A 22,526-nucleotide genomic window follows, 5' to 3' on the forward strand; every position below is an offset into this window, starting at 1 on the left:
AGCTTCTTTGATTCTAATTCTTGAGTTCGAATGCTTCGGATACTCTCGGTTACAAAATTAAGCAAGCGTGATCATTCAGTCTCTCACGAGTTCTTTTCTTTCTTTCAATGTCATGGCCGCAAGACGAATGGACATTTCATCGCTACTTTGCGACAACAACGACGACGACGACAACAACAATAACAACGACGACGACGAGCAACAGTCCTCACCATTAATCTATCAACCTGTCATTCTAGCTCCACATCTTCGTGGTAAACACGCACGACAGCAGCCTCATAATTACATACCACAACCACGCGAACTAACTTCACCCAACATGCCACCAAGAACTATCGACGCCCTCCTACACCATCCAAGACAACAAATTCAATCTTCACCGCGTCCAGATTCATCTCATTCTCATTCTTCGGTGAACGCTCTCTTAAATCCAGTTCGTTCGCCTTTCGTCAGTATTCCTCTTTTATCATCGCCTTTATCTCTTAATCCTACATATACAGTCAATGTCGCATCCTCGAACAGGTCTTGACGCTCTCGTTCATGCTGCATCAGAAGAACGAAGGCGCATCAGCGCAGGCTCATCAACAAGCGAATCAAGCAGCAGTCCAGTCAACTTACCCCCTCCTCGCCCTTATCCATTCTACATCACAGACGACTCACCTCGTCCACACAAGAGAATACGAGAATCTCGCTCTCCAACACCACCCCAACGCTCACTCCCAAACCCAAGTCCAACAGCAAGCGCTCTCAGCTCAAGTCTCACAGGCCCCGCAATCCCACATCTATCTTCCCCCTCCAACATACCCCTGTCAGGCCCAGGAATAACACCTCCGTATTATCAGCCTCCTCTACATCGTTCCCCCACACGACATTCCCCTGTCGTTCCTACCCGAATGTCACCTATCGTATACGCCGCAATGCGCTCTGACGTCCCCCGTCTCGGCAGGGCGGTATGGGATGAAGAGGAAGTCGACGATCATAGAAGGCGTGAGGAATCCCTCGGGCATACGGAGTCGAGGGAACATCTAGAGGATTACGAGCTTCGGCACAGACAAGAGCTCGACCTCCGCCAGCGCCAGGAACTAGACTTCCGCCAACCCGAGATCCGTCAGCGCCAGGAACTCGAGCTCCATCAGCGCCATCCAAACGATATCATTTCCAGACAGCGCGAAGAGATTCTTCGACATCAAGAGTTTGAGCGCTCGCAGGGTGAGGACCTTCTCCGCGCACAGGAAGAAGCAGCTGCATGGAGAGTAGAAGATATGCGCGGGCGGCGAGAGGGGTTACATCAATCCCCGCCGCGGGAAGACTCCCAACGTCAGAAACGGGACAGATCCCTACATCGCCAGCCATCTCTACATCACCTCAAACGTGAAACCTCTCTCCATCCCGCGCGCGATCCCCTCCTCCACCCAGATGATAGGGATCCTCGATATCAACAGCTATTGAGACAACGCGATCAGGAGCTGTTGCATCGACAAGAGATTCAAAGGAGGCAGGAGATCGAGCGGGAGTTGCAGCGTCAAGAGCTTGAGCGCCGGCAGGGCGAGGAGCTCCTTCGACAGCGAGAAGAGGCTGCTGCTCGAGAGGTAGAGGAACTCAAATTGCGCCAAGAGCAGCGCCGTCGGGAAGAGATGGCTTTGAGGCAGAGGGAGGCAGAGGCGAGGAGGCGCGAAGAGGAAGAGGCGCTGAAGGCCAAGGCTGAAATCGAACGCATTCGTGCGGAGGCCGAGCAGCGTCAGCGGGAAGAACTTATTCGCAAACGGCAAGAGGAGGAGATAGAGAAGCGACGCCGTCAAGAAGAGCTCGAGAAACAGAGGGTAGAAGAGGAGCTCGAGCGCAGACGACAAGAAGAAGAACTTGAGCGCAGACGGCTGGAAGAGGAGACTGAGCGCAGACGCCAAGAAGAGGAAGCTGAGCGCCGACGTAGGGAGGAAGATGCCCAGCGACGACGTGTTGCAGAAGCTGAGCGACAACGTATAGAGGCTGAGCTACGCCAACGTGCAGAAACCGAACGCGCAGAAGCCGTGCGTGCTGAGCTTGAGCACCGTCAACGCATCGAGCGCGAACAGCGCCGCCGAGACGAAGAACAGAAGCGCCAAGAAGAGCTCGAGCGGATGCAGCGTGAGATGACGTTGTATCAGCAGCGAGAGGAAGCTTTGCTCAAGCAGAGAGAAGAAGCACGCAAGCTTCGGGAGGAGGAGGAACGTGCGCGCAAGCTGCGTGAACAAGCCGAGAGGAAAGAGCGGGAAGACCTTGAGCGCAAGCGTCTCGAGGAGCTCGAACTACAGGCTCAGCGAGAAGAGGCTGAACGCAGGCAGAAGGAGGCCGAACGCAAGCAGTCGGAGGAAATTGAACGCCAACAGCGAGAAGCAGCCGAACGATTGCGACTGGCTGAAGAGGCTGAACGCAAGGAACGGGAAGCCCTCGAACGTGAGCAGCGGGAAGAACTTGAGCGCCAACGATTGGCTGAGGAGCAGCGTCAACGAGAAGAGCAGCGTCAACGAGAGGAGCAGCGTCAACAGGAGAAACAACGTCAACGGGAGGAACAGGAACAGCGCCAACGAGAGGAACTCCAGTGGAAACAGCGCTCAGAAGCCCTGCGACGACAGCAAGAAGAACTCGCACTTCAACAACAGCAGGAGCTCGAGCGCCGACAGCAGCTTGAGCAGATGCAATTGGACGAACTCCAGCAGGCTGAAGATGAAGACATGAGTCCAGACACTGTGGAAGGCGAGGACGAGCAGCCACAACCATTTACATCTGGCTCCCCGGCAATACAAGCTTCGTCCCCGGCTGACGATAGCGCTGAACGCAATTTACCTCCAATGTATCGTGGTAAGATAAAGGTACATTCTCCATCGCTCCCGCTCCCCCAACCAAGTAAGGTGGAGGAGCAGGAGATGCGCCTTCCTTCTCCCCTCCACGCCACTGCACCCTCCACGGCGGAAGGCCCACAATCCCCTTTATATTCATCCTCCACTCGCGTGTCTCCTGCTCGTCCCTCCCACTCTCCCAAACACAAGTCCGACCCCTCTGCTATGGATGTGGACGAGGAACTCTTGAGTCTCATCGAAGATCGCCCATCATCATATCACAAAGCTTCACGTCCAAAACCCAAACCATCGCCTTCTCCACAACGCCCATCTCCTCCAGATGACGAGCTCATGCCCCCTCCCCTTGCTGCGCCTACCAAAAAGAAGGCGGAGCTAGCAAAAGCCGGAAAGAAGAAAGGGATGACTGCTCCCAAGGTGACATTTTATTTTATTTTGCGGCTTTCCGGTGACTCATTTTCATGCCATAGCCCCCTCCGAAACCCAAACCTCCGCCAAAAGCGCGCGCAAAACCTCCTCCGAAGACAAAAGCCAAGGAACCTACCCCCAAAGATGTTCTCAAGAATAGTCTCTTTGCGAAGCATGCTGCTGCCTCACGGTCACGCTCTGCGTCTGTGATGCCTGTCGACACAAAAGAAGAGCCGGAAGACGAGGACAGTGAGAGGGAGGACGATAAGCTCTACTGTGTTTGCAAAACACGATACGACGAAGATCGAGTCATGATTGCATGCGATCGGTGAGTGTTTTTTATTTCTCTTTTTCAAGAGTGGAGCTAATGGAGTTGTGTAGCTGTGACGAGTGGTATCATACGCAGTGCGTCAACATGCCCGATCTAGAGGTAGATCTTGTGGATCAATTCATCTGCCCGGTGTGCATACAAAGTACGTCATTAGTATCATGCAGAGATCCAACTTGCTTATTTTTTTGGATGTATTTACAGGTAACCCCCACTTGCACCTCCAGACGACGTACAAGCTCCGCTGCTTTTTCGGGTTGAAGCATACGGACCCATCGTCGTCGAATGCGTGCCACAAACCCTCTCGAGGCGCTTTTTCCAAATATTGCTCTGACGAATGCGGCATCAAGTACATGCAGATGCGTATTTCGCAATGGGAGCGCAGCGGTGGCAAACGCGACAAGCTCTGGGAAAGCGTCAAGAACGCAGAAAAGCGCGAGGGTGTCGTCGTCTGTGCGGACGTAAAGATGGAGATCGACAGAAAGCCATTAACTGCGCCTGTTTCTGCACAGAAGCGCAAGGCGGACCGTGAAATTGCATGCTTGAATACGCGCCTCGAGATTGTGGTGAGGGAGCGGGAGATGATGAAGCGTGAGATGGATATGGTGCTGTGGAGGGAAAAACTGGTGAAGCTTGCGTCTGAGCGCGCAGAAAGTGTGGATGAGTGTGGGTGGGATCAGAGGCTTTGTTTTGGTGAGGAGGAATGGGATGATTTTGGTGCGGAGGTGTTGGACAGTTATGAGGAGAAGGCAAAGGAGGAAGCGTCAGATGATATCATGCAGGTGGATGGCGTCACGACGAGTCATGGGGAGTGGTGGTGTACGGGGAAGAAAAAATGCGAGCGGCATGCAGGGTGAGCCTTGATTTCATGGATCCTAGCGTGCCGGACCTGACGGTGATTTAGGTGGCAAAAGCTACGCGTTGCTGAGGTTGCTTTCGATAAAGAAACGAAGGAAACGATCCTCTCCACTCTCACCACTCGTGAACGCGAAATAAGAAAAGGAATCGAAGACATATTATACCCACCATCAACGAATCCCTCTCAGACACCGTCCAAGCCCTCACTTGCAAGTCCGCCAATTAATGGCACTGGCAAACCTCGGATTAACGGGGAGGCTGTAGAAAAGGGGAAGAAGAAGAAATCTTAATTCACGCCACTGTATTTCTAAGACATTTTTCTTGTTTGTTGTCAGAGTATTTGACGTCCTATTTCGTTTTTTTGCAGTTCTTGATAATGGTGTTTTCGTATTTTCTTGTAGCCCTTGCCTTTACCTGGTGATACCGCACATATATGCTAGATGGACACAATAAACCAATACGCCCATAGGCGATATGCATGAGGAATGAATAAACAGTACTAGTACGATAGTCCATCAATAACCATCGCCTTCGCCACCCTCCTTGCAGAACCCTTTTTGCTCATATAAGACCTTGGATTTGAAATCTTCGCGTGCCTTCTTATGTGCGATATCCCTCTTATGATATGGATCAAGAACGGAATAATCTACTTGTTGTAATGGAACATCGTCCTCCTGATCGAGATCCTGCGAAGAAACATCAACAACGTAAATGCACCTGCTGCGCGGCGCTCGAATACGTACAATTTCGCCGAGCAAAACGACATTCTCCCCGCGTATGAGAAAGAGGCCGTGCCAGTGTTCTGCGAATGCTTTACCGTGGTATATCCGCTCGACGGTGTCTTCGAGGACGAGGTTAGCTGAAAAAGCGGGTGAGTTGGGGGAGTCAGCGGACCATCGTATGGTTGACGAAAATGAACCCACCGAATTGATCATAAGAGCGTAGTACACCGTGTAATTTTCGCCCGTCTCTGAGGACGACCAACATCTTTCCTGGGACGGGCGAAAGAGCGCATATTATAATTGGGGGGTAAAGTGATCATGGAGGCTTCAGGTCGAATGGTTGCCGTGCAGTTGACTGGGTAGACGTACTGTCCACGCAATCTACCAGTGATCCCGATGTTGTGAATGGGATTAAAGAATCCATGGAAGGTAGCTAATGCCGCTCCCGAGCAGCGAATAAGTACTACAAGATGTAAGGAGAGACCAAAGACGTGAAATTCAAGATTTGTGTTCTTGATATCTTGGTGGTAGTGAGGTTATTATGTCGGGTTTACGAGCGGAATACAAGCTGATATGGCCGAGTCGTTAAGGCGAGTGATTTGAATTCACATCATCACTTGGGCATTGCCCGCGTAGGTTCAAATCCTGCTGTCAGCGAATTTTTTCGATCTTTGACCTTTTGTTCCGGTTCCGGTTCGGCTTACATGCACACCGAAGACGATCAATGTACTAGTACTCCCAGCCCTCTAGTATACCTACTAGAATATGATTGAGACGATCTACATCGCTAGACATGGTCAGTGCATCTCTTAATTGTTTCATCTGGTCTTTAACAAGTCTTAGGGTTCAGATTGAACTGGATCAACACCAACTGGTGAGTGGATGAAGATTAGGTCAAACTACCATCTAACACGTGGATACTACAGGAAGAGTCCTACAGGTCTTCCAAGAGATCCTCCCTTGGCCGCTTATGGAGAGGTAATATCCGACCGTTGGCAGGCATCATTATGATCAACTTATGCATGATTCTTAGACTCAAGCGCAGGAACTTGCAGCCTACTTTCTAACTATTCCTGAAGAGAAACGCCCCACCGTCATACTATCTTCCCCTTACTGTGAGCATATCACTTCTTGGCCCTCTCAAGGCTAAGACTACCTTAGATCGGTGTTTGCAAACATCCATGCCGACCTCCCAAGCTCTTGAAGTGCCCATCTATGTCGAGCACGGTGGGCAAATCCAAGTAGCAATATACATCAGCTTATAGTCGATCAGGATTATCCGAATGGTATTCCCCTGTCGCTCCTGGCACTGGTTTGCACCCTAGGCCATCGTCAGCTGCAGTCATGCAAACATACTTCTCAGAGATCGACCCCTCATGGTCCTCAATCTGGTATCCCACGCGAAGAGGCGAAGACGTCGAAGCCTTGCATGAGCGCGCTAACGGCGTATTAGATCTGCTCGTTACGGAGATAGAAGAGCGTTTTGGCGTCAAGCATAAGAATATTCTTCTAGTCAGTCACGCTGCGACTGTCATCGTGCTGTGCCGGGCCTTGCTAGCACAACCAGATCTCCCCTTGAGAGTTGGCTGCTGCTCAATCTCCGAGTTTGCTCGTAAATCAGACGCTTCGGGTGTAATGGGAGCTTGGGAGGCCAAGACTTTGGCTTCAGGGAGTCACTTGAAGGAAGGTGCGTCCAGGGATTGGGGCTTGGAGGACATCCAGATTGCAGATGGCAAGGTAAGTGTGTGAGCAGTGGAAGTCTGAGTAATACCTTGACGAAGTGAATCAGGTTATATCAGACCAAGGCGTTCCCGGGACGCAAGAAGAAGAAGACAATTGTGGGCCACAGATACATCGCAGCAGTTTGTGATAGTTCTTAGAGCGATATGCAGTGGTGTTTCGGAAAGCTTTAACAAGTTAGACCAGACAGAAGAACCGGTAGAGTCACGCAGTGGCATGTTTGGATGGGTGTCATCAATCTATTTTGCGAAAGCTCCCTCCACGACTAGTATTAGCGCGTCGCGCTGGACATGGTCCAGCAGTGTGATATTACCCCCGACAAATCCCGAGCTATTGGATGACACTACGAAGATGTCGGGCTCGCTGTATTGCCAAAGTACTCCCATTGACCAGGTGATGGCTTCTCTTCCAGAGGCTCCCAACTGAAGAATAAAGTCAATAAGCGCAGAAAGATATGCTAAATCTCAAAACGCACGCTTTCCATTCAAGCATATTCTCAGCCAACTTCAGCTCATCATTAGCAATATCCAACGACTCCTCGATTTGCCCCTCATCCAACTGCTTCTCTACACTTGCAATGTCTCCATTTGCGCCTTGTACAATGTTGAGTTTGTGTTTGGTGAGTGCCTCGACGCCCTGTCTATAGACGGAGGTCGGCGGTATTGAAGCAAGGACGCTGAGCGTCGAATTATAAGTGTTGGAGAGTTCTGGGAGCGGGTTTGGGTGGACGGCAAGACCCACAATACCAGTCGTCTTCTTAGTGACTTGTTGCAGCAACGGACGCGTGAATCTGAACATGACGGTTGCTGTTTAGCAAGAGTGTTTGATTCAGTCACTGACTGAATTCGGAGTACAAATCAAGTCATCAAAAGTTACAAAAGTCCTCCTACACCGTCATGGCCTCATTAGCTCTACACCAGACGCGCTCGTTTATCTCTACGTTCAGGTCGTCTTGGGCGCAGCTGCCAGTTTCTGTTTTCTTAGCTGCAAATTTGGAGCTCCGGCAAAAGTCGTTCAGTTGGGCTTTGCCGGGCTTGCAGTCCCTACTCGAACTACTCCCTCCCATTGTCCTCGCGGTTCCAAAAAGTAAAATTTCTCACTCGCGCAAGTCCATGCGCAGTGCAAACAAAGGACTTAAAGACAAGCGGAGTATGATCTCAGTTTTTTGTTCATATCCTGTCACTAACTGTCCTAAAGATATCGTGAACTGTCCAGCCTGCGGAGAGCCTAAGCTCGCACATCATGCGTGCAGAACATGCTACTCTTCAATAATGGCGCGTTTTAAAGCGGAGACTAAGAGGTTGGCAACAGAGACGACGAAACGCGTGAGCGGAGGGAGCTGGTCGAGGAGAGAGGTGCCGCTCATGATTGAGGGCCCTAAGGACCCGTGATCTCTATTGTACGTCCTCTCCTGACCTTCATGTCACCATTATCTGATTCACTAGGCAGGATTTGCGCATTCCATGCACTAGAGTGGTCTGGCTGTTCTTGCCGTTATGACACGGCCCCAACGCCAGTTGGGTAGATCATATTCACTGTATTTACTCGATGACAAGCTCGTAATCATCATATTATAGCTGTTCGCTTTCTTCTTATCTTAAACGGAGCCTGATTACATGGATATATGCTTTTGCGATTTTCTGTCGCATTGTCCGTTCAGGAAACGCAATGATTAACACCATGTAGGTGATTAATCGCAGCCCCGGTACAAGAGCGAAGCCAAAGTTGAGTTCAGTTTTCTTATCAACAACAGAAGCCATACAAAGGGTGTTGAATCTCGTCCCGCAGTATCTAATGTTTGTCGGCAGAGCGCATATTACCAGGGCTTGGTCTGCATCTTCCTTGACCAAATTTCATGACAACGTACTCCTTGACGTAACTACTCTTCTGAAAGAGCACAGAGAGTCGAAGGCGGTGTTGGAAGCAAATGGCAAGAACCATTTGGTAGTGCATTGGTAAAGGGTAATAAGTGTGCACCTGCTCATGTATTTGCCTAATTTTTAGCGCGTCTCGTCGACCGCTGCATGTCTTAGCCGACGTCGACGTACGTGTCATGTGTTTTCATACACAGGTTCCCGCTAAGAATCTTGTGGAAGAGAGTTTCTCTGGGGCAGCGCAGCGATTTCGAAGACCATCTCGGGGAGAGGATAGCAATACCATTTCCAGCTCGTTGACGCCTCTCACATTGTTTAGGATAACGATCGCAGTGAATCCCTTCGCCATGACCCTGATTCTAAGTCCCCGTAACTCTTGTGTAATAAGAAACGTTGGCACTGATCCCTGGTCTGGTGTTGATGTACTCTTCGTCCAACCGAGTAGTCCGACACCTCAACTTGGAGGGTGCCAGTCTCGTGCACTTGGAGCTGACCACGGCGGATTTCATCGCGGCCGAAATATGATCAGCAAGAATCCGGATGAAAGTTCTGACCCTAATTTCGCTGCAGAGTAGGGTTGCGAGAATTTTTATCCGTTATGTATGTTTCTTCTTTTTGCATTGATTCGATGTTCTTGATCACTCATGGAGTCAGCGTGAGTAATGCTAACCTTTAGCTCTTTCCGGTCTTCGCAAGAGATAACGCATGAACCAAAAACCGGGTTGTCAGTGACTGGGCAAACACGCCCCTTCGAGACCACGTTCAGATGTGCCGTCGACATCGGGTATATGAACATTGAAAATCACTGTAATCTGGTCATTAATGTCATGAACTACAGGCATGTCCATGTTATCTATTCGAGTATGCAATACGAAATCAAGAAGCCATTCCAAGACGGGGGGTGGTACTGCCACTAGTCAAGAGCCATGATACAGAAAAGGGATACGATCCAGAAGAAATGTTTGCCGATAGGAAAGCGCGAACATGGACATGCAATGCATCTAACCTCAAATACGATGGAATAAAAATATTGGACGAGTCCCACTCATGGTCGTTTGAGCGATGCGAGACTTGAGAACGCTGCGAGAGAAAAACGGCGAGTAGGAACCCTCGAGACAATGGACCCTGGAAGTCCCCTTGCGTCTGCGGGAGGCGCCGTACGAGGTACCTCAACGGCTCCCTCAGCGATGGCTGAGACACGCTCTCTAACGAGGACATAATGCGGAGAGACCATAGGCATAGATCTCCTGTACTGCTGAGGATTTTGTGGAGAGATGGGCGGAGAAAGGCGCGTGTCGTATGACGGAGAACGCGCGGAAATGACTACAATGCTCCCGTCATCGCTTCCCGTATGAGTGGTACCATCAAAAGTTCCCGCTTCGATGGCGGCATTCCATTTACTTCTTTTGCCGCGCGTTACGAAGCGTTTGACGCGTCCGCCAATTTTCTTCGCCTTCTGCATGAATGTTTTTGACTTTATTGCAGGCGGTGCATGTGGATTCACCACCCTCTGATCTAAGCCAGGCGGAGGCTGGCTCGTGCGTTCGGTGTGCTCTGCACTAGAGCCAGTGTCATCATATACAGAAGGAGTCTCTGGCATGGTCTCTTGTCTATTCGTCTGGATTGTAACATCTTCGCGCCATCGCTCAAAACTATCAATGCTAGAGGGAAAGGCTGGAGTCGAGGTCGGTGACAATGCCAGGCGTGCTGTAGTTGGCGAATAGGCTGAAGACATACAATTGAGAGAAGACGGTGCAGAGGGAGATGAAATTGGAGTACTGTTGAGGGATGTGGACATGCTCGGTAAGAGTGCTGCGGGAAAAGAGGAAGCGGGGGATGCAATACTCGAGGTGAGTGGGCTACTTTGGGGGCTTAGGGAGGGAATTGGACCGAAGAGAGCGTTGCGGAATATGCGATCTGTCTCTGTGTTTCCACCAAGGTCGCTGAGCCAGTTGGTTCCAGTAGACACCCATAGATTATCTGGTAGTTTCGGTGGTTTGTCCGTCATCAGCGTCATGCTGGCTTGGGGTTTAACTATATGAGAGATTTTCGAAGGAGACGTATTTATGGTGGCAATGTCGCGATTATCATGTGCCTCGGGGGTAACGGGCATGGTTGCGAAATGGCTAGGTGTTGGAGATGTCATGGTGTTTGGATCGGATGAGAAGGGACTCGAAGATGGGGTATGATCAAGACCAGGTGTAGATGGCATACTAGAGCTTGCATGCTCATCTGACAAGATTTTCTTTCCAATGTACGAGGCTGGCAGGGGGGGAAGTGAAAAATCTGTGCTGAAGGGGCAATATGCCAATGGTGGTATAAACACTGGTGTTGGCACGATGATGCTTAGGGGACGGTCGCCCGCTGTACTCGCCGTGGGCATTTCAGGGGTTCTTTGCCCGGGCGAGGCAGTAATTACCTGGTCAACGTTTCGTATGATGGTCTGACCCTGCTTAGAACTTCAATTGAACGGAAATTACTTTCCGATTACAAGAATCACGTACCGAGGAGGAACTAGAGATGGCTTGGTCTAGCCAAGCACCTGGTATAAATTTTGTAGGAGTTGAAGGACTGGACATGAGAGTCAACTGCAGAAAGAGTTACAAACCGCACCTCGAAAAAAATATGTAATTGAATTCCGTTGGACTGCATCCTCGGACTTTGTAACAAGGAAGCACGCGACGTACGAGGGGATCAACACAACCCAAAAAAGGAACTTCTATTTCTCGACAGTCTACAAGTCACCTCTAACTGCTGCATCCACACTCTTAGCGAAGTACTCGATGTTCCTACCATTCAATCCTGCCATAGAAATACGTCCGTCCATCGTCATATAAACGTGCGCCTTCTCCGCAAGGACTTTGCATTGCTCCTTATTAAGTCCGGTGAAGCTGAAAATGAAAACCAGTCTGTACCAGCAAGGGTAATTTATAGTAGTACACTAACCTGAACATGCCAATCTGGCTCTTTACGTGACTCCATTCCCCAGGTGTCCGGAAATCATTGCTCAACAGCTGGTACAAGCGTTCACGCATGTTGATAATGCGGTCCGCCATGCCCTTTACTTCACCCTCCCATTCTTGGTAGAGTTCAGGGTCCGACAAAATCGTGTTGGCAATGTGTGCACCATGCAAAGGAGGGTTCGAGTACATCGGGCGCACAATGATCTTCAATTGACTGTCTACCCGCTTTCTCTCCTCTTCACTGGCGGTTGTAAGAGAGAACGCTCCAACGCGCTCTCCATACAAACCCATGTTCTTTGCGAACGATTGTGAGAGGGCGATCTGGTGACCTTGCGAGACAAAGTATCGCACAGCGAATGCGTCACGATCAGTTGAGCCCGAAGCAAAGCCCTGGTATGCCATGTCGAAGAAAGGGAAAAGTTTCTTCTCGGCAATGATATCCGAAATATCTTTCCACTGCGACTGAGTGGGGTCAACTCCAGTAGGGTTGTGTGCGCAAGCATGTAGCAACACAATGGAGCCTTCTGGGGCATTCTAGAAACCACGTCAACGTGTATACCACATTACACGAATCAAATTGTCATACTTGTAAGTCCTCTTTCAAGCCCTCAAAGTCCAGACCGACAGTTTTCTTGTCAAAGTACCTGTAATATTTAACCTCCAGGCCAGAATCTTTAAAAAGAGGTATGTGGTTGCCCCATGTGGGCGTAGGGACGTAAATGGTTTTGGAGTGCGGGTAGTGTCTTGCCAAGAAAGTACCACCGATTCTGAGAGCACCAGTTCCAGAGATAGACTGGGTCACAGCAATCTAGGAATTGCGGTGTTAGCGCCCAACCAGGAGGATGCTTTCGGAATTGAACCACAGCTCGCTCACCGCATTTTGGTTTCGTGGCACACTATCAGCACCATACGCTAGTTTAGCTGCGTTACTCGTGAAGCCAGGCAACCCGGTAATTGGGAGGTACTCCTTGTCGAGCTTGGCAGCAGCAATCTTCTCTTCAGCCTTCCGAAGAAGAGACGGTCAGCGGCTACAGAGAAACGGCACTTAACCTTATCCCCATACCTTCTTGACTGCGTTCAAAACGTACGGCTTGCCATGCTCATCTCTGTATGCACCAACCCCAAGGTTGATTCTACGAGGGTCCTTGTCGGCTTTGAATGCCTCAGTGATACCTGTACGAGTGGACCAGGTCAGTCAACTCTGTCAGCTTTCAGGCAACACAGTCTTCACCGAGGATCGGGTCAGGAGGGCCGGCTGGAACAGCTGACCAAGTCGAAAGAGGTGCAGCATTGCGCAAAATGACAGGCGCACGGCGGACAGCGTTAATGGCCAGCATTAGTGTAAGGTTTGAAATTGAAACAGAGAGAGAGAGAGAGAGTCAAGAAAAAAGATTGAGCGGTTATTAGCAGATGGAGGAAAGGAAACTTTTAAGTGATGGCAAGGGCGGTGAGTTTGCCGATTTCGGCGGTAGAGCGCCGATTAGAGCGTGGGTTTAACCCGAAACATGATGCTCAAGCACTGCTGTTGATCAATTGGAGCCTCTAGCAGCACCTGGCGGAAACGAGACTAATACGCATCCGTTGGTAGGAACCCGCTAAGAGTCCGTCACCAGCTAAATTCTCGCATGTAGACATTCTGTCATTAATGCACACGGCCGGGACCCAGTAGTAATATGAAACCTAACCTTATGCTAGGGTTACAGTTGGAGCGTCACAACAATTGCATACAAATCACGTAGGAGATAAGATTGACTCGACTCGACTCGTAACAGTAGACTTTCATTCATATTCCATCATGCCCGAAGTTGTTGACGAAGTAAAGGAACACGCCATCGAAAACATAGCGCCGCACAAAGGCGACGATGCGAGGTACTGTGTTTGGTCTAGGGAATGAATAGGCTGATCGTTCTTAATTCCATTGGCAGAGAGGAATCGGCTCCAACGCTGTAAGCCAATGGAATTTATGGCATTACATATGTACTCACAGATCCTGGCAGAAATGGCCCAAATGAATCCGAGTATGTCGGTACTATTGGGTTCGTTCCGATCCATGATTTTCTTACTATGCAGGTTCAGGACAAAGCCCAAGCCGTCAGCAGACATACCTAAACAAGAAGAGCAAGGCGAGGAAGGTCCGACCAAAAGTGCTCTGAAAAAGAAAGCAAAAGAGGAGGAGAAAGCTCGAAAGAAGGCAGAGAAAGCTGCGAAGGCCAAGGAGGCTGAGCAGGTCAGAGAAGCCGCAGAAGGGCCCGTAAGTCAGCTACCATGTTCTCGTTTCATGTGTTGATATTACCATTATCGACAATCGCAGGACTACGCAGCAGCGCACTATGGAAAGCTTCCTATGCACCAATCCCAGTCGCGCCCCAATCGCAAGCGCACTGACATCGCAACTCTCAGTGCCAAGAATGATTCCGAACACGTTCTTCTTCGTGCTCGGATTCAAACTTCACGTCTTCAGTCAAACAAGATGGCGTTTCTTAGTCTTCGTCAGAGGACCGACACAATCCAGGCCATGCTTGCTGTTAACGATAAACAAGTTAGCAAACAAATGGTCAAGTGGGCTGCCAGTCTCTCCGACGAGAGCATCGTCCTCGTTCATGGGACAGTAGTAAAGTCGCCGGAATCCATTAAAAGCTGCTCGATCGATGACGTTGAAATACATCTCAGCGAGGTATGCGCCTCGAGTATTCCCTCCTTGAACCACCTGACCTTCTTATCCTCCATCAGCTCTGGTTGGTTGCAGGCGTTGAAGGTCGATTGCCATTTTCTCTTGATGATGCATCCAGATCAGAAACTGCCCCTGAAATCGAGGGGCAGTTCAATAGAGTTTTATTGGATACCCGCTTGAACAACCGTATCATCGATCTTCGGGTTTGTTCTTCTATTTTATTCGATCATCGTTTGCTCATTCGATCTGTAGACGCAAACAAATCAAGCAATTTTCAAGCTTCAACACGCCATTGGAGACCTATTCCGTGACTACCTCAACAAAAACGGTTTTACCGAGATCCACAGCCCGAAATTGCAGGGAGCAGCTACAGAATCAGGGGCATCCGTCTTCAAGGTTGGGTACTTCAAAGGTCTGCTACTTGCGTTGACATCTTCGTATCATTATCTTGACCATATCCCAGGCAACGCGTTTCTCGCGCAGTCCCCTCAGCTGGCCAAGCAGATGGCTATCGCTGCTGACTTTGAACGAGTCTACGAGATCGGACCCGTCTTCCGTGCTGAGGACTCAAATACCCACCGACACCTCACCGAGTTCATCGGCCTTGATCTGGAGATGACGATCGAGGAGCACTACCACGAGGTGAAAGATCTCCTTGATGGAATGTTCAAGACCATCTTCAAGGGTCTGAAAGAGAGGTATGCAAAAGAGATCGCAGTGGTTGGCAAGCAATTCGAGGCGGAGGAGTTCAAATGGAGAGAGGAGACTCTAACTCTGACATTTAGAGAAGCAGTGGACCTTCTCGTCGAGGATGGCGTTGACCGCGAAATTTTGGATGATATCAAGTGGGTACTCTGGAATCTCAATGATAAATACGCTGACATCTGTGGGTTAGCACGGAGAACGAGAAGAGGCTTGGCCGGCTCGTAAAGGCCAAGTATGATACCGACTATTTCATCATTGACAAATTCCCCCTCGAGCTTCGTCCGTTCTACACCATGCCTGACCCAAGTGACCCAGTACGTAAATGTGTTATTTATCTTGGCGTGGCGCTTACTCTTTTCATCCAGACCCTCACCAACTCTTATGATTTCTTCATGCGTGGCGAGGAAATTCTTTCCGGGGCACAACGTATCCACGACCCTGAGTTCCTCTGCCAGCAAATGCAAGCAAAAGGTGTTGATCCTGAGAGTATGAAGGGCTATGTCGACGGATTCCGTATGGGATGCCCTCCCCATGGCGGAGGAGGCATCGGTCTCGAGCGGGTGCTTATGTTGTTCTTGAAGCTGAACAACATCAGACGCGCCTCCCTCTTCCCAAGAGACCCCAAGCGCCTTGAGCCTTAGAGCATCCATGAATGATACATACATAGATTGACACAAATAAATGATATCTAGTGTTTGCCACATTTGTAACGCGAGTAGCCCACCCCAGATGCTGAGTGTTGTGTCGAATTAAATTGTAAGGTGGAAGCGAGATGTCCATGTGTAATACATGAAATATGTGGGTAGTAAATGTAGAGCAAAGATTGACAATTCGCAACGAATTCACAGAGCATTACACAGCACAAATGATACTGAAATATTCCCGTTCAGGTAAATTTCGGAGTCAAAGCCCTTGGGACTCACCATCATAATCCAGTCATATACAAGTGTCACCGTCTGGCTCGTCTACTACGACGCCTCTCCGACCGGTCGCTATTCCCTTGACCAATTGCACTCGGAGGAATACTATCCCCTTCCAGAGCTGCAGCGATCACATCGGCCGGTAAGTCGATATGAACACCCTCCGCATACGTGAATGCATCCAACGGTGAATATGCTGGGGGATCACGTCTCATAAATGTCGGAGATCTTGCTTCTGATGCATCATCTGATCCTTCTGCTGATGAGCTAGTGAAAGCCTCCAGATGAATATCACGTGGTTGGGGAGTGGGCGGATTCGGCGAACGAGGAGAATCAGGCGGTGGATGCACCTGGATGGCCAAGTCTGAACCTGCATGTTGCATCGCGGCCAGGAAGTGAGTAAAAGAATCGCGCCGGAAGCGAGGGATGCTAAAAAGGCTGCTCGCACCTGCGGCACCTTCGCTTTCTGGCGATTGTGAACGCGATGAGGTTGGTGAGTGTGAGGGAGTGCCATCTCCGTCCTCCTGTTCGCTCTCGCCTTCTGTCGTAGGGTACAATGGAAGGGCATGGTTTGGTGGTGTGTGGAAAGGTAAGTCTGTTGGAGACAGATATCCTTGGCCAATTGAGGGGTCCGTACTGTCGGGCTCTTCAATGATGGGTGTAATTGGTGGGGGAGGAGTACTAGCCTCCCCAGTATGTGATGATATAGGAGCGCCTCTAAGTGGCGAAGAAGCGACAGGACAGATGACGCTGAGAGTGGATTGCTCGGTCTTCGAGAGCGGTGAGAGCGTCTGCGGGGCGTGGAAGAAGTGCTAGGCGTAGAAATAATTGGAGCGCCGGGTCGTACGCCACCTCCCACATCCAATAAAATACTGCCTCGTTCACTCCCATAGGCAGGTGGGGGTGCCAGTGTTCCCACGGTCGGAGCCAGACCCCACTTCTTTACGTTCGCCTCAATAAAGACGAAGCCAGCTTGGCCAAGGTTGACATGAACACTGCATGGACCGTCTGCTCCGATCGTGGGAAATAGATTGTAGCGATTGAGGCCGATGAAAGCGTCTTCCATCTTGCGACCGTTTCTAGTGAAGAACACGGTTCCTGTACGTGGACGATAACCAATGCCAAGAATATCGCCTTCTTTGAGTAGTGGCCCAAATGGCGATGCAGTGAAGGGATAATTGTAACACTTGTCACCGCTGGAGTGGTAAGCGACAGAGAAAAGGTTCAGCCCTGGAAGTCGGAAAGGTGGGTAGGGTTTGGTGGCCAGTCCAACGGCAACTGTAGTAGTTTCAGGAAGATCAAACATCTTGACTTCCCAGTAGTAGACCTCGTTCAATTTGGGGAGGGGTAAATTTGATTGCACGCACGAGGCGGATGCAGGATCGGGAAGGAAGGTGATTTCCGTGCGAGCATGAACCAGAAGTGAATTAATAGTTTCATAGTCGGGCTCGAAGGACCATGCAGAAACGCCCTTCTCCTGAATAGAAAGGAATTGAGATAACGTGATATCTGTAGGCTCCGAGTTTGGGGCATATTGCAATTGGTAATCTGTGCGATGGTCGCATGAGCACGGGATCGGGAAGTTTGAGAAATGGAAGCGACCTTTTGCTCTGAGATATGAGCGCCGAACATGTTCAGAAACACTCTCGAGCCAGCGAGACTCCACGCCTTCAAGGCCTCCTTCTCCGTTCATAAGTTCCTCTCGACTCATGTCGGTAGGACCATCACTGTCTCGTAGGACGATACCACGTCGTCTACGAACGAATATGACACATACTAAGAAGATGAGGAGGATGAAAAGGAAAGTCGAGAGCACGATAAGCAAAGGTAATATGAAGAGAAGGGCGTCGGGTGCAGGTTGATTGTTGAGGTGTGAATTGTACTGTAACAAGTTGTCTCTGGAGGTCTGCAAGCCAGTCAGGGAGTGGTCGACGATGTGATTGACGTTGATGACGACCTGTGTGGCCATATCGACCAAAGAATTGAATTGAAGGTTTATTGAATGTTTATTTTATATAGAAAGAAGAACTTGAATCAAGGCTTGAATGGCGAAGTGTGCAGGTAAACTACGGGCGATGCACCAGACTGGACAGGAACGTAATCCGGCGTAAGCCGAACCACTCCGGTTAATTATTATTAAGTATTATTAATATTAATAATCCCATCGAAGCGTGGGAAATACACCTCCTTGTAATTACCAGGTTACAGAAGATCCGGTAAAAGAAAGAGCTTGAAAGAAAGTTGCTGCGATGAACACGACGCTCGCAGCTCCCTCTCCGAAGCCATTCAAAAGAAGGGGATCAACGAGAAAACGCGCCCCCTCTTACATATCTCCACCTCAATCTCAGGAAACTCACGACGCTGCCCTACATGCCATTCGTAACCTCCTCAAAGGAAGAACATCTTACGATGCATTCCCTGTCAGCTTCAGGCTGATAGTCCTTGACACTAAATTGAATGTCAAGAAGGCTTTACAATGCTTGCTTCTTAATGGTAATCCTTTAATAGCACCCATTCACCTTTCCTCACTGTCACGACAGGTGTAGTCTCTGCACCGTTATGGAACAGCGAAAAATCAAAGTTCGCTGGGATGCTTACAGTCTTAGATATAATTCATCTCATCCAATACTATTATGACACAGCAAATTACGAAGCTGCAGCAGCAGACGTGGAGACCTTCCGGCTAGAATCAATACGAGGTACATATGCCGGCTGCCCAGGATCATATCGTCAAATTGATCAGCTTCTGCTCTTAACTTAGATATCGAGAAGAGCCTTGGTGTGGCCACACCTCCAATGCTAGCAGAACATCCAAATAGCACCCTTTACAAGGCCGCCAGGGTCTTAATTCAAACACATGCCCGCCGATTACCTCTCCTCGATTATGACACAGAGACAGGCCACGAGGTCATCGTTTCTGTCCTAACACAGTACAGACTTCTCAAATTTATCTCTATAAATGTAACATGATGCCTTCCCCCTCACGTAAGATCTTCGCTCACGTTACCTTTCCAGTGCACTAGAGAAATTCAGCAACTGCATCTCTCGCTCCGGAAACTCAAGATCGGTACCTATGTTTCATCAAATCCACCGCCCCCAAACCCTGAAAACCCGGAAACTCAGAATCCATATTATCCGATCGCAACCGCCACGCTCGACACCCCTGTATTTGACGTCGTTCATATGTTCTCTGAGCGTGCCATATCTGCAGTCCCCATTATCGACCAGGACGGCGTTGTTGTGAATCTGTATGAAACAGTAGATGTCATCGTACGCTACGTCCTATTATGTAGATGCCAAATCTTACCCCTTTTGCAGACTCTTGTGCGTTTAGGAGCATATCAATCCCTTGACCTAACGGTATCGGAGGCCCTTAACCAACGTTCTCCGGACTTCCCAGGCGTTGTCATTTGTACAGCCGGGGACTCGCTTGGAACACTATTGCAGTTGATCAAGAAGCGTAGAGTCCACCGGCTTGTCGTAGTGGAAGGAGATGTAAGTCTTTGTTCTGACATGCATTCGCCATATCAATCATGATCTTACAGGAGGAAGAGAAAAAAGGCGGAAAGAAAGGGCGTCTGCTTGGCATAATCACACTGAGCGACGTTCTTCGGTATGTTATCGGTGAGGTGGGCATCGGCGAGTCAGTCGAAGAGATTGCGGGCCTGTCCGCCGGCACGGGCACACCGCTCTCTACAGATATTATATCATGGTAATGGCGCACAGAGTCATTGGAACGAGGGGTTTGTCGCAGGCTTTCGGGGTTTCGTTATTTTATATGCTTTCAAAATCTTAGTTAGCTGGATCTGACTAGCAGTTGTATGTTTTGCATGATCTGTACCCGTAGATGACATAGGTTATACGATAATGTTGCCGTCTTTGTGCACATGGGGAGTAGCTGTGAGTAATGGCGGGTGGCATGTGGAAGGCGTGTGGTGTGTAAGCTTGTGGCACGCGACGGCCTCATTGCGGGCCGCAAAGAAGGCGAAGGCACTATACTACTGACTACCATGACCGCCATACAAGCCGTCTACGTACGCGGGCATGAGGAACGCCCCGATCCTAAGCTTCATATTGTTTACCGCATCGAAATTCAAGCCCATGTCCGCTCATGGCAAATGTGGAGACGCTACTCTGAGTTCGTGGAATTACACACAGAACTTACAAAGTCCACAGGCTCTTCACCCCCGGCACCTCTACCACCCAAAAACTCCCTCGCCATCCTCCGCGGACCTTTCAGAGACAGCAGTAGCATGACCGAGGAGCGCCGGGTTGGCCTCGAGACATACTTGCGCGCCATAATCAGCGCAAAGGATGACAAATGGCGAGAATGCTATGCCTTCCGCGACTTCCTTGGTGTGCCAGTCGGCCGCCAGGGCACCACGGCTGAAGGCGGCACCTCCTCCAAACAGTTCTCTTCTTCCTCCTGGCTCGACGAGCACCTCGAGCTGCAGGCCAAGATCCGCGACATCCGCGCAGACATCAACAAGCGGGATGCGCTTTCTGATCGGGGAGACGTCAGTGCATCGCATACTGCGAATGTTCAGGCGAAGAAGAAGCTCGCGGAGACCCTTTCCCGGGTGCGTACGCTCAAGCAGGGCCTGCAGGAACTCGGCATGGCAGCTATGGCGCAGGGAGAGCTGCAACGCCGTACAGATATGGTCGCACGCTTGCAGGATGACTGCGAGAAGCTGGGAAAGATGGTCACCGTCACTCGACAGGCGTCTCGTCTTGCGGCCGCCCCTTCCTCACAGGGCTTCACGAATGTTGCCATCGCTCCCGAATCAGATCGGGCTGCGCTGCTGAGCCTTAGCAGACCAGTCACGCGAGTGTTTGGTGCTAAAAAACCTCAAGAGACGGAGATGACGAGACCACTTGACGATCAGGGTCTTGTCCAGTTGCAGAACACTCAGTTGGATCAGCAAGATAGTCAACTTGCTACACTCACGCACATACTACAACGGCAGAGGCACCTTGGGGAGGCAATCGGTGCTGAGCTTGCGGTGCACAACGAGTTGTTGGATGAACTGAATAACGACGTCGATCGTGTTGGGGGTAAACTCATCAGCGCAAAGAAGCAGCTCAACCGCCTTGGATGAGTGAGATCAAGACAGTTTTCCAATTTTGAGTAGGGATGTACGAGGTGCTACACATATACCAATAGTTAACGTTTTGACATCTAGAAAACATTGAATTAATGTAGATAATGCTGATGTTGATGATGTTGACGATGCTCCATGTAAATATAATATAGGTCTAGCTAGTCTTGGTCCTTCTTCTCCAAAAACTTACCAACTCCCTGAGATAGATTGGTAAGCTACACGTTTCAACAGCATAGAGTAACCATACCTCAAAACATGCAATCATAATCCCGCAAGCTGGGGCAATCTTGGCTGTACGAGGAAGAATGCCAGTAAACAAGGCGGCGGTGCCTTCAGTGCGAATGATATGAGCCAACAGTGGTATCGTAGCTGTAGTTTGTGATGACATGGTTCCAGTCATGAGGAGCGCTTGCCGTCGGGTTTTCAGGACATCGAAGGGTGAAGTTATCAATGACGCGGTTGTCCCACTGATAGCACCGCATGAAAAGGCAACGTATGCCCCCTTCTTCCCTCGGCTCTCGAAAAATCTTTTCCAGGCCTCGTAGCCCGCCCAATATATGCCACTAAAGGGTACATCACGCCACAAGGTAGGGCCAAGGCCACGCCAAAGAAAGGTTACGCCTTGTTTCCGGACGATTGTACGCACGGAAGCGAGGACAGATGGAAGTGTATGTGGTTTGTCGGGGGATATTGGAGTTGATTGCAGGTTAGTTCGAATGAGCTCCAGTGGTGAGAGTAAGGAAGTAAGAGAAGCGCGAGCGGTAATACCGGCTACCAGAGGGACGAACGTAGGGGAGGGAATAAAGGGAGGGAGTACATTTCGTAGGAGATGGTCATAAGTGAGGATGTATATCGATGATGAGGGGACGCCGATGAGTCTGTCACACAATGAGAACTGTGACCAAGAGGTGAATCGAGTTAGCTTACAGTGTCGTGCCAACACCTTTCCATAATCCTCTCATACCTTCTGCTCGCCACACATGACGGACAGCATCCAAGAACCCATTCACGCGCTCAGTGCGGTATACACCATGATCGAAAATGCAGACGACCTCTTCTGCAGCCAGCGGGCGTGCATATGAGGACATGTTGCGTACGCAAGGTATATGTGCTGGCTGACAGCAACTATTAAGTGGTGGTCGTGAAACGAGAGGCACCCTGGGTTGAGTCTGAAGACGGGTCTTCACGACGTCAAAAGGAGTCACTGAATATAATAAATATTAATGAATTAAAAAATGATTGAAACATACTTGTAAGTGCGGTCATCGTTGACCCCGTCGCTGCAGCTACGAGTTTAGCCTGGAACGGATCCATGACGGAGAGGGAAGGAGTAACAGAATTATTTCTTAACACGGCCCCCGGTATGTCGGCGGAATGATTATCAGAATCGGCACGGAATAC

General features: G+C 49.9%; 12 protein-coding genes and 1 non-coding gene across 13 annotated transcripts; 7 read left to right on the forward strand and 6 right to left on the reverse strand.

The window, feature by feature from the left end:
* Positions 1–3,451: 3,451 nt before the first annotated feature.
* Positions 3,452–4,718, forward strand: BJ212DRAFT_1443996 (uncharacterized protein; the record flags this gene model as incomplete). The annotated part of the gene is made up of 4 exons (XM_041337901.1): positions 3,452–3,570; positions 3,624–3,715; positions 3,775–4,423; positions 4,475–4,718. The coding sequence occupies 4 exons, from the start codon at positions 3,452–3,454 to the stop codon at positions 4,716–4,718; spliced, it is 1,104 nt and encodes a 367-aa protein (XP_041199239.1).
* A 225-nt stretch (positions 4,719–4,943) lies between these two features.
* BJ212DRAFT_1259651 (Sm-like ribonucleoprotein) lies at positions 4,944–5,574 on the reverse strand (the record flags this gene model as incomplete). The annotated part of the gene is made up of 4 exons (XM_041330044.1): positions 4,944–5,114; positions 5,172–5,287; positions 5,352–5,420; positions 5,520–5,574. 4 exons carry the CDS (start codon positions 5,572–5,574, stop codon positions 4,944–4,946), a joined length of 411 nt encoding a protein of 136 aa, XP_041199240.1.
* Positions 5,575–5,717: 143 nt separating this feature from the next.
* BJ212DRAFT_t15 lies at positions 5,718–5,807 on the forward strand. The gene has a single exon. It is a non-coding gene; the product is annotated as a tRNA-Ser (tRNA).
* Positions 5,783–7,135, forward strand: BJ212DRAFT_1317395 (histidine phosphatase superfamily). Its single transcript, XM_041334249.1, has 7 exons — positions 5,783–5,946; positions 5,994–6,024; positions 6,077–6,128; positions 6,184–6,265; positions 6,312–6,377; positions 6,424–6,887; positions 6,940–7,135. Exons 1-7 carry the CDS (start codon positions 5,916–5,918, stop codon positions 7,018–7,020), a joined length of 807 nt encoding a protein of 268 aa, XP_041199241.1. The 5' UTR covers positions 5,783–5,915; the 3' UTR covers positions 7,021–7,135.
* Positions 7,136–7,233: 98 nt separating this feature from the next.
* BJ212DRAFT_1443999 (NADH2 dehydrogenase) lies at positions 7,234–7,688 on the reverse strand (the record flags this gene model as incomplete). The annotated part of the gene is made up of 2 exons (XM_041337902.1): positions 7,234–7,312; positions 7,366–7,688. 2 exons carry the CDS (start codon positions 7,686–7,688, stop codon positions 7,234–7,236), a joined length of 402 nt encoding a protein of 133 aa, XP_041199242.1.
* A 239-nt stretch (positions 7,689–7,927) lies between these two features.
* BJ212DRAFT_1211053 (uncharacterized protein) lies at positions 7,928–8,188 on the forward strand (the record flags this gene model as incomplete). The annotated part of the gene is made up of 2 exons (XM_041329231.1): positions 7,928–8,039; positions 8,088–8,188. Coding segments are annotated over 2 exons (213 nt in total), but the record flags the coding sequence as incomplete, so codon positions are not given.
* A 1,557-nt stretch (positions 8,189–9,745) lies between these two features.
* On the reverse strand, positions 9,746–11,616 carry BJ212DRAFT_317725 (uncharacterized protein). Its single transcript, XM_041342902.1, has 2 exons — positions 11,269–11,616; positions 9,746–11,213 (listed from the first exon to the last, which is right to left on the reverse strand). The coding sequence occupies exons 1-2, from the start codon at positions 11,341–11,343 to the stop codon at positions 9,810–9,812; spliced, it is 1,479 nt and encodes a 492-aa protein (XP_041199244.1). The 5' UTR covers positions 11,344–11,616; the 3' UTR covers positions 9,746–9,809.
* BJ212DRAFT_1258677 (pyridoxal phosphate-dependent transferase) lies at positions 11,499–13,064 on the reverse strand (the record flags this gene model as incomplete). Its single annotated transcript, XM_041329959.1, has 6 exons — positions 11,499–11,655; positions 11,711–12,261; positions 12,314–12,535; positions 12,602–12,730; positions 12,791–12,900; positions 12,959–13,064. 6 exons carry the CDS (start codon positions 13,062–13,064, stop codon positions 11,499–11,501), a joined length of 1,275 nt encoding a protein of 424 aa, XP_041199245.1.
* Positions 13,065–13,777: 713 nt separating this feature from the next.
* On the forward strand, positions 13,778–15,744 carry BJ212DRAFT_1258754 (uncharacterized protein; the record flags this gene model as incomplete). The annotated part of the gene is made up of 7 exons (XM_041329966.1): positions 13,778–13,978; positions 14,039–14,401; positions 14,458–14,601; positions 14,651–14,810; positions 14,862–15,243; positions 15,294–15,417; positions 15,469–15,744. 7 exons carry the CDS (start codon positions 13,778–13,780, stop codon positions 15,742–15,744), a joined length of 1,650 nt encoding a protein of 549 aa, XP_041199246.1.
* A 308-nt stretch (positions 15,745–16,052) lies between these two features.
* BJ212DRAFT_1259131 (concanavalin A-like lectin/glucanase domain-containing protein) lies at positions 16,053–17,992 on the reverse strand (the record flags this gene model as incomplete). The annotated part of the gene is made up of 3 exons (XM_041329994.1): positions 16,053–16,704; positions 16,761–17,571; positions 17,626–17,992. 3 exons carry the CDS (start codon positions 17,990–17,992, stop codon positions 16,053–16,055), a joined length of 1,830 nt encoding a protein of 609 aa, XP_041199247.1.
* A 223-nt stretch (positions 17,993–18,215) lies between these two features.
* Positions 18,216–19,927, forward strand: BJ212DRAFT_1317422 (uncharacterized protein). The gene is made up of 6 exons (XM_041334250.1): positions 18,216–18,516; positions 18,564–18,722; positions 18,785–18,984; positions 19,039–19,293; positions 19,342–19,518; positions 19,569–19,927. Exons 1-6 carry the CDS (start codon positions 18,273–18,275, stop codon positions 19,737–19,739), a joined length of 1,206 nt encoding a protein of 401 aa, XP_041199248.1. The 5' UTR covers positions 18,216–18,272; the 3' UTR covers positions 19,740–19,927.
* BJ212DRAFT_1317423 (Phox homologous domain-containing protein) lies at positions 19,927–21,394 on the forward strand. Its single transcript, XM_041334251.1, has one exon. It carries the CDS (start codon positions 20,034–20,036, stop codon positions 21,120–21,122), a length of 1,089 nt encoding a protein of 362 aa, XP_041199249.1. The 5' UTR covers positions 19,927–20,033; the 3' UTR covers positions 21,123–21,394.
* BJ212DRAFT_1259502 (mitochondrial carrier domain-containing protein) lies at positions 21,280–22,439 on the reverse strand (the record flags this gene model as incomplete). The annotated part of the gene is made up of 3 exons (XM_041330031.1): positions 21,280–22,003; positions 22,053–22,329; positions 22,376–22,439. The coding sequence occupies 3 exons, from the start codon at positions 22,437–22,439 to the stop codon at positions 21,280–21,282; spliced, it is 1,065 nt and encodes a 354-aa protein (XP_041199250.1).
* Positions 22,440–22,526: the final 87 nt, after the last annotated feature.

The sequence above is a fragment of the Suillus subaureus genome (genome assembly GCF_016647635.1).
Source record: "Suillus subaureus strain MN1 chromosome Unknown BJ212scaffold_2, whole genome shotgun sequence".
Classification (NCBI taxonomy): Eukaryota; Fungi; Basidiomycota; class Agaricomycetes; order Boletales; family Suillaceae; genus Suillus; species Suillus subaureus.

Coding starts and splice junctions, on each gene's coding strand:
- BJ212DRAFT_1317395 (XM_041334249.1), top strand. CDS start 5,916: ATGATTGAGACGATCTACATCGCTAGACATG. Junction 5,947..5,993: donor GATCTACATCGCTAGACATG/GTCAGTGCATCT, acceptor AACAAGTCTTAG/GGTTCAGATTGAACTGGATC. Junction 6,129..6,183: donor CCTTGGCCGCTTATGGAGAG/GTAATATCCGAC, acceptor CATGATTCTTAG/ACTCAAGCGCAGGAACTTGC.
- BJ212DRAFT_317725 (XM_041342902.1), bottom strand. CDS start 11,343: ATGTCCAGTCCTTCAACTCCTACAAAATTTATACCAGGTGCTTGGCTA. Junction 11,214..11,268: donor CCATCTCTAGTTCCTCCTCG/GTACGTGATTCT, acceptor AGTTCTAAGCAG/GGTCAGACCATCATACGAAA.
- BJ212DRAFT_1317422 (XM_041334250.1), top strand. CDS start 18,273: ATGAACACGACGCTCGCAGCTCCCTCTCCGAAGCCATTCAAAAGAAGG. Junction 18,985..19,038: donor TCAAATTTATCTCTATAAAT/GTAACATGATGC, acceptor TTACCTTTCCAG/TGCACTAGAGAAATTCAGCA. Junction 19,519..19,568: donor TTGTCGTAGTGGAAGGAGAT/GTAAGTCTTTGT, acceptor ATGATCTTACAG/GAGGAAGAGAAAAAAGGCGG.
- BJ212DRAFT_1317423 (XM_041334251.1), top strand. CDS start 20,034: ATGACCGCCATACAAGCCGTCTACGTACGCGGGCATGAGGAACGCCCC.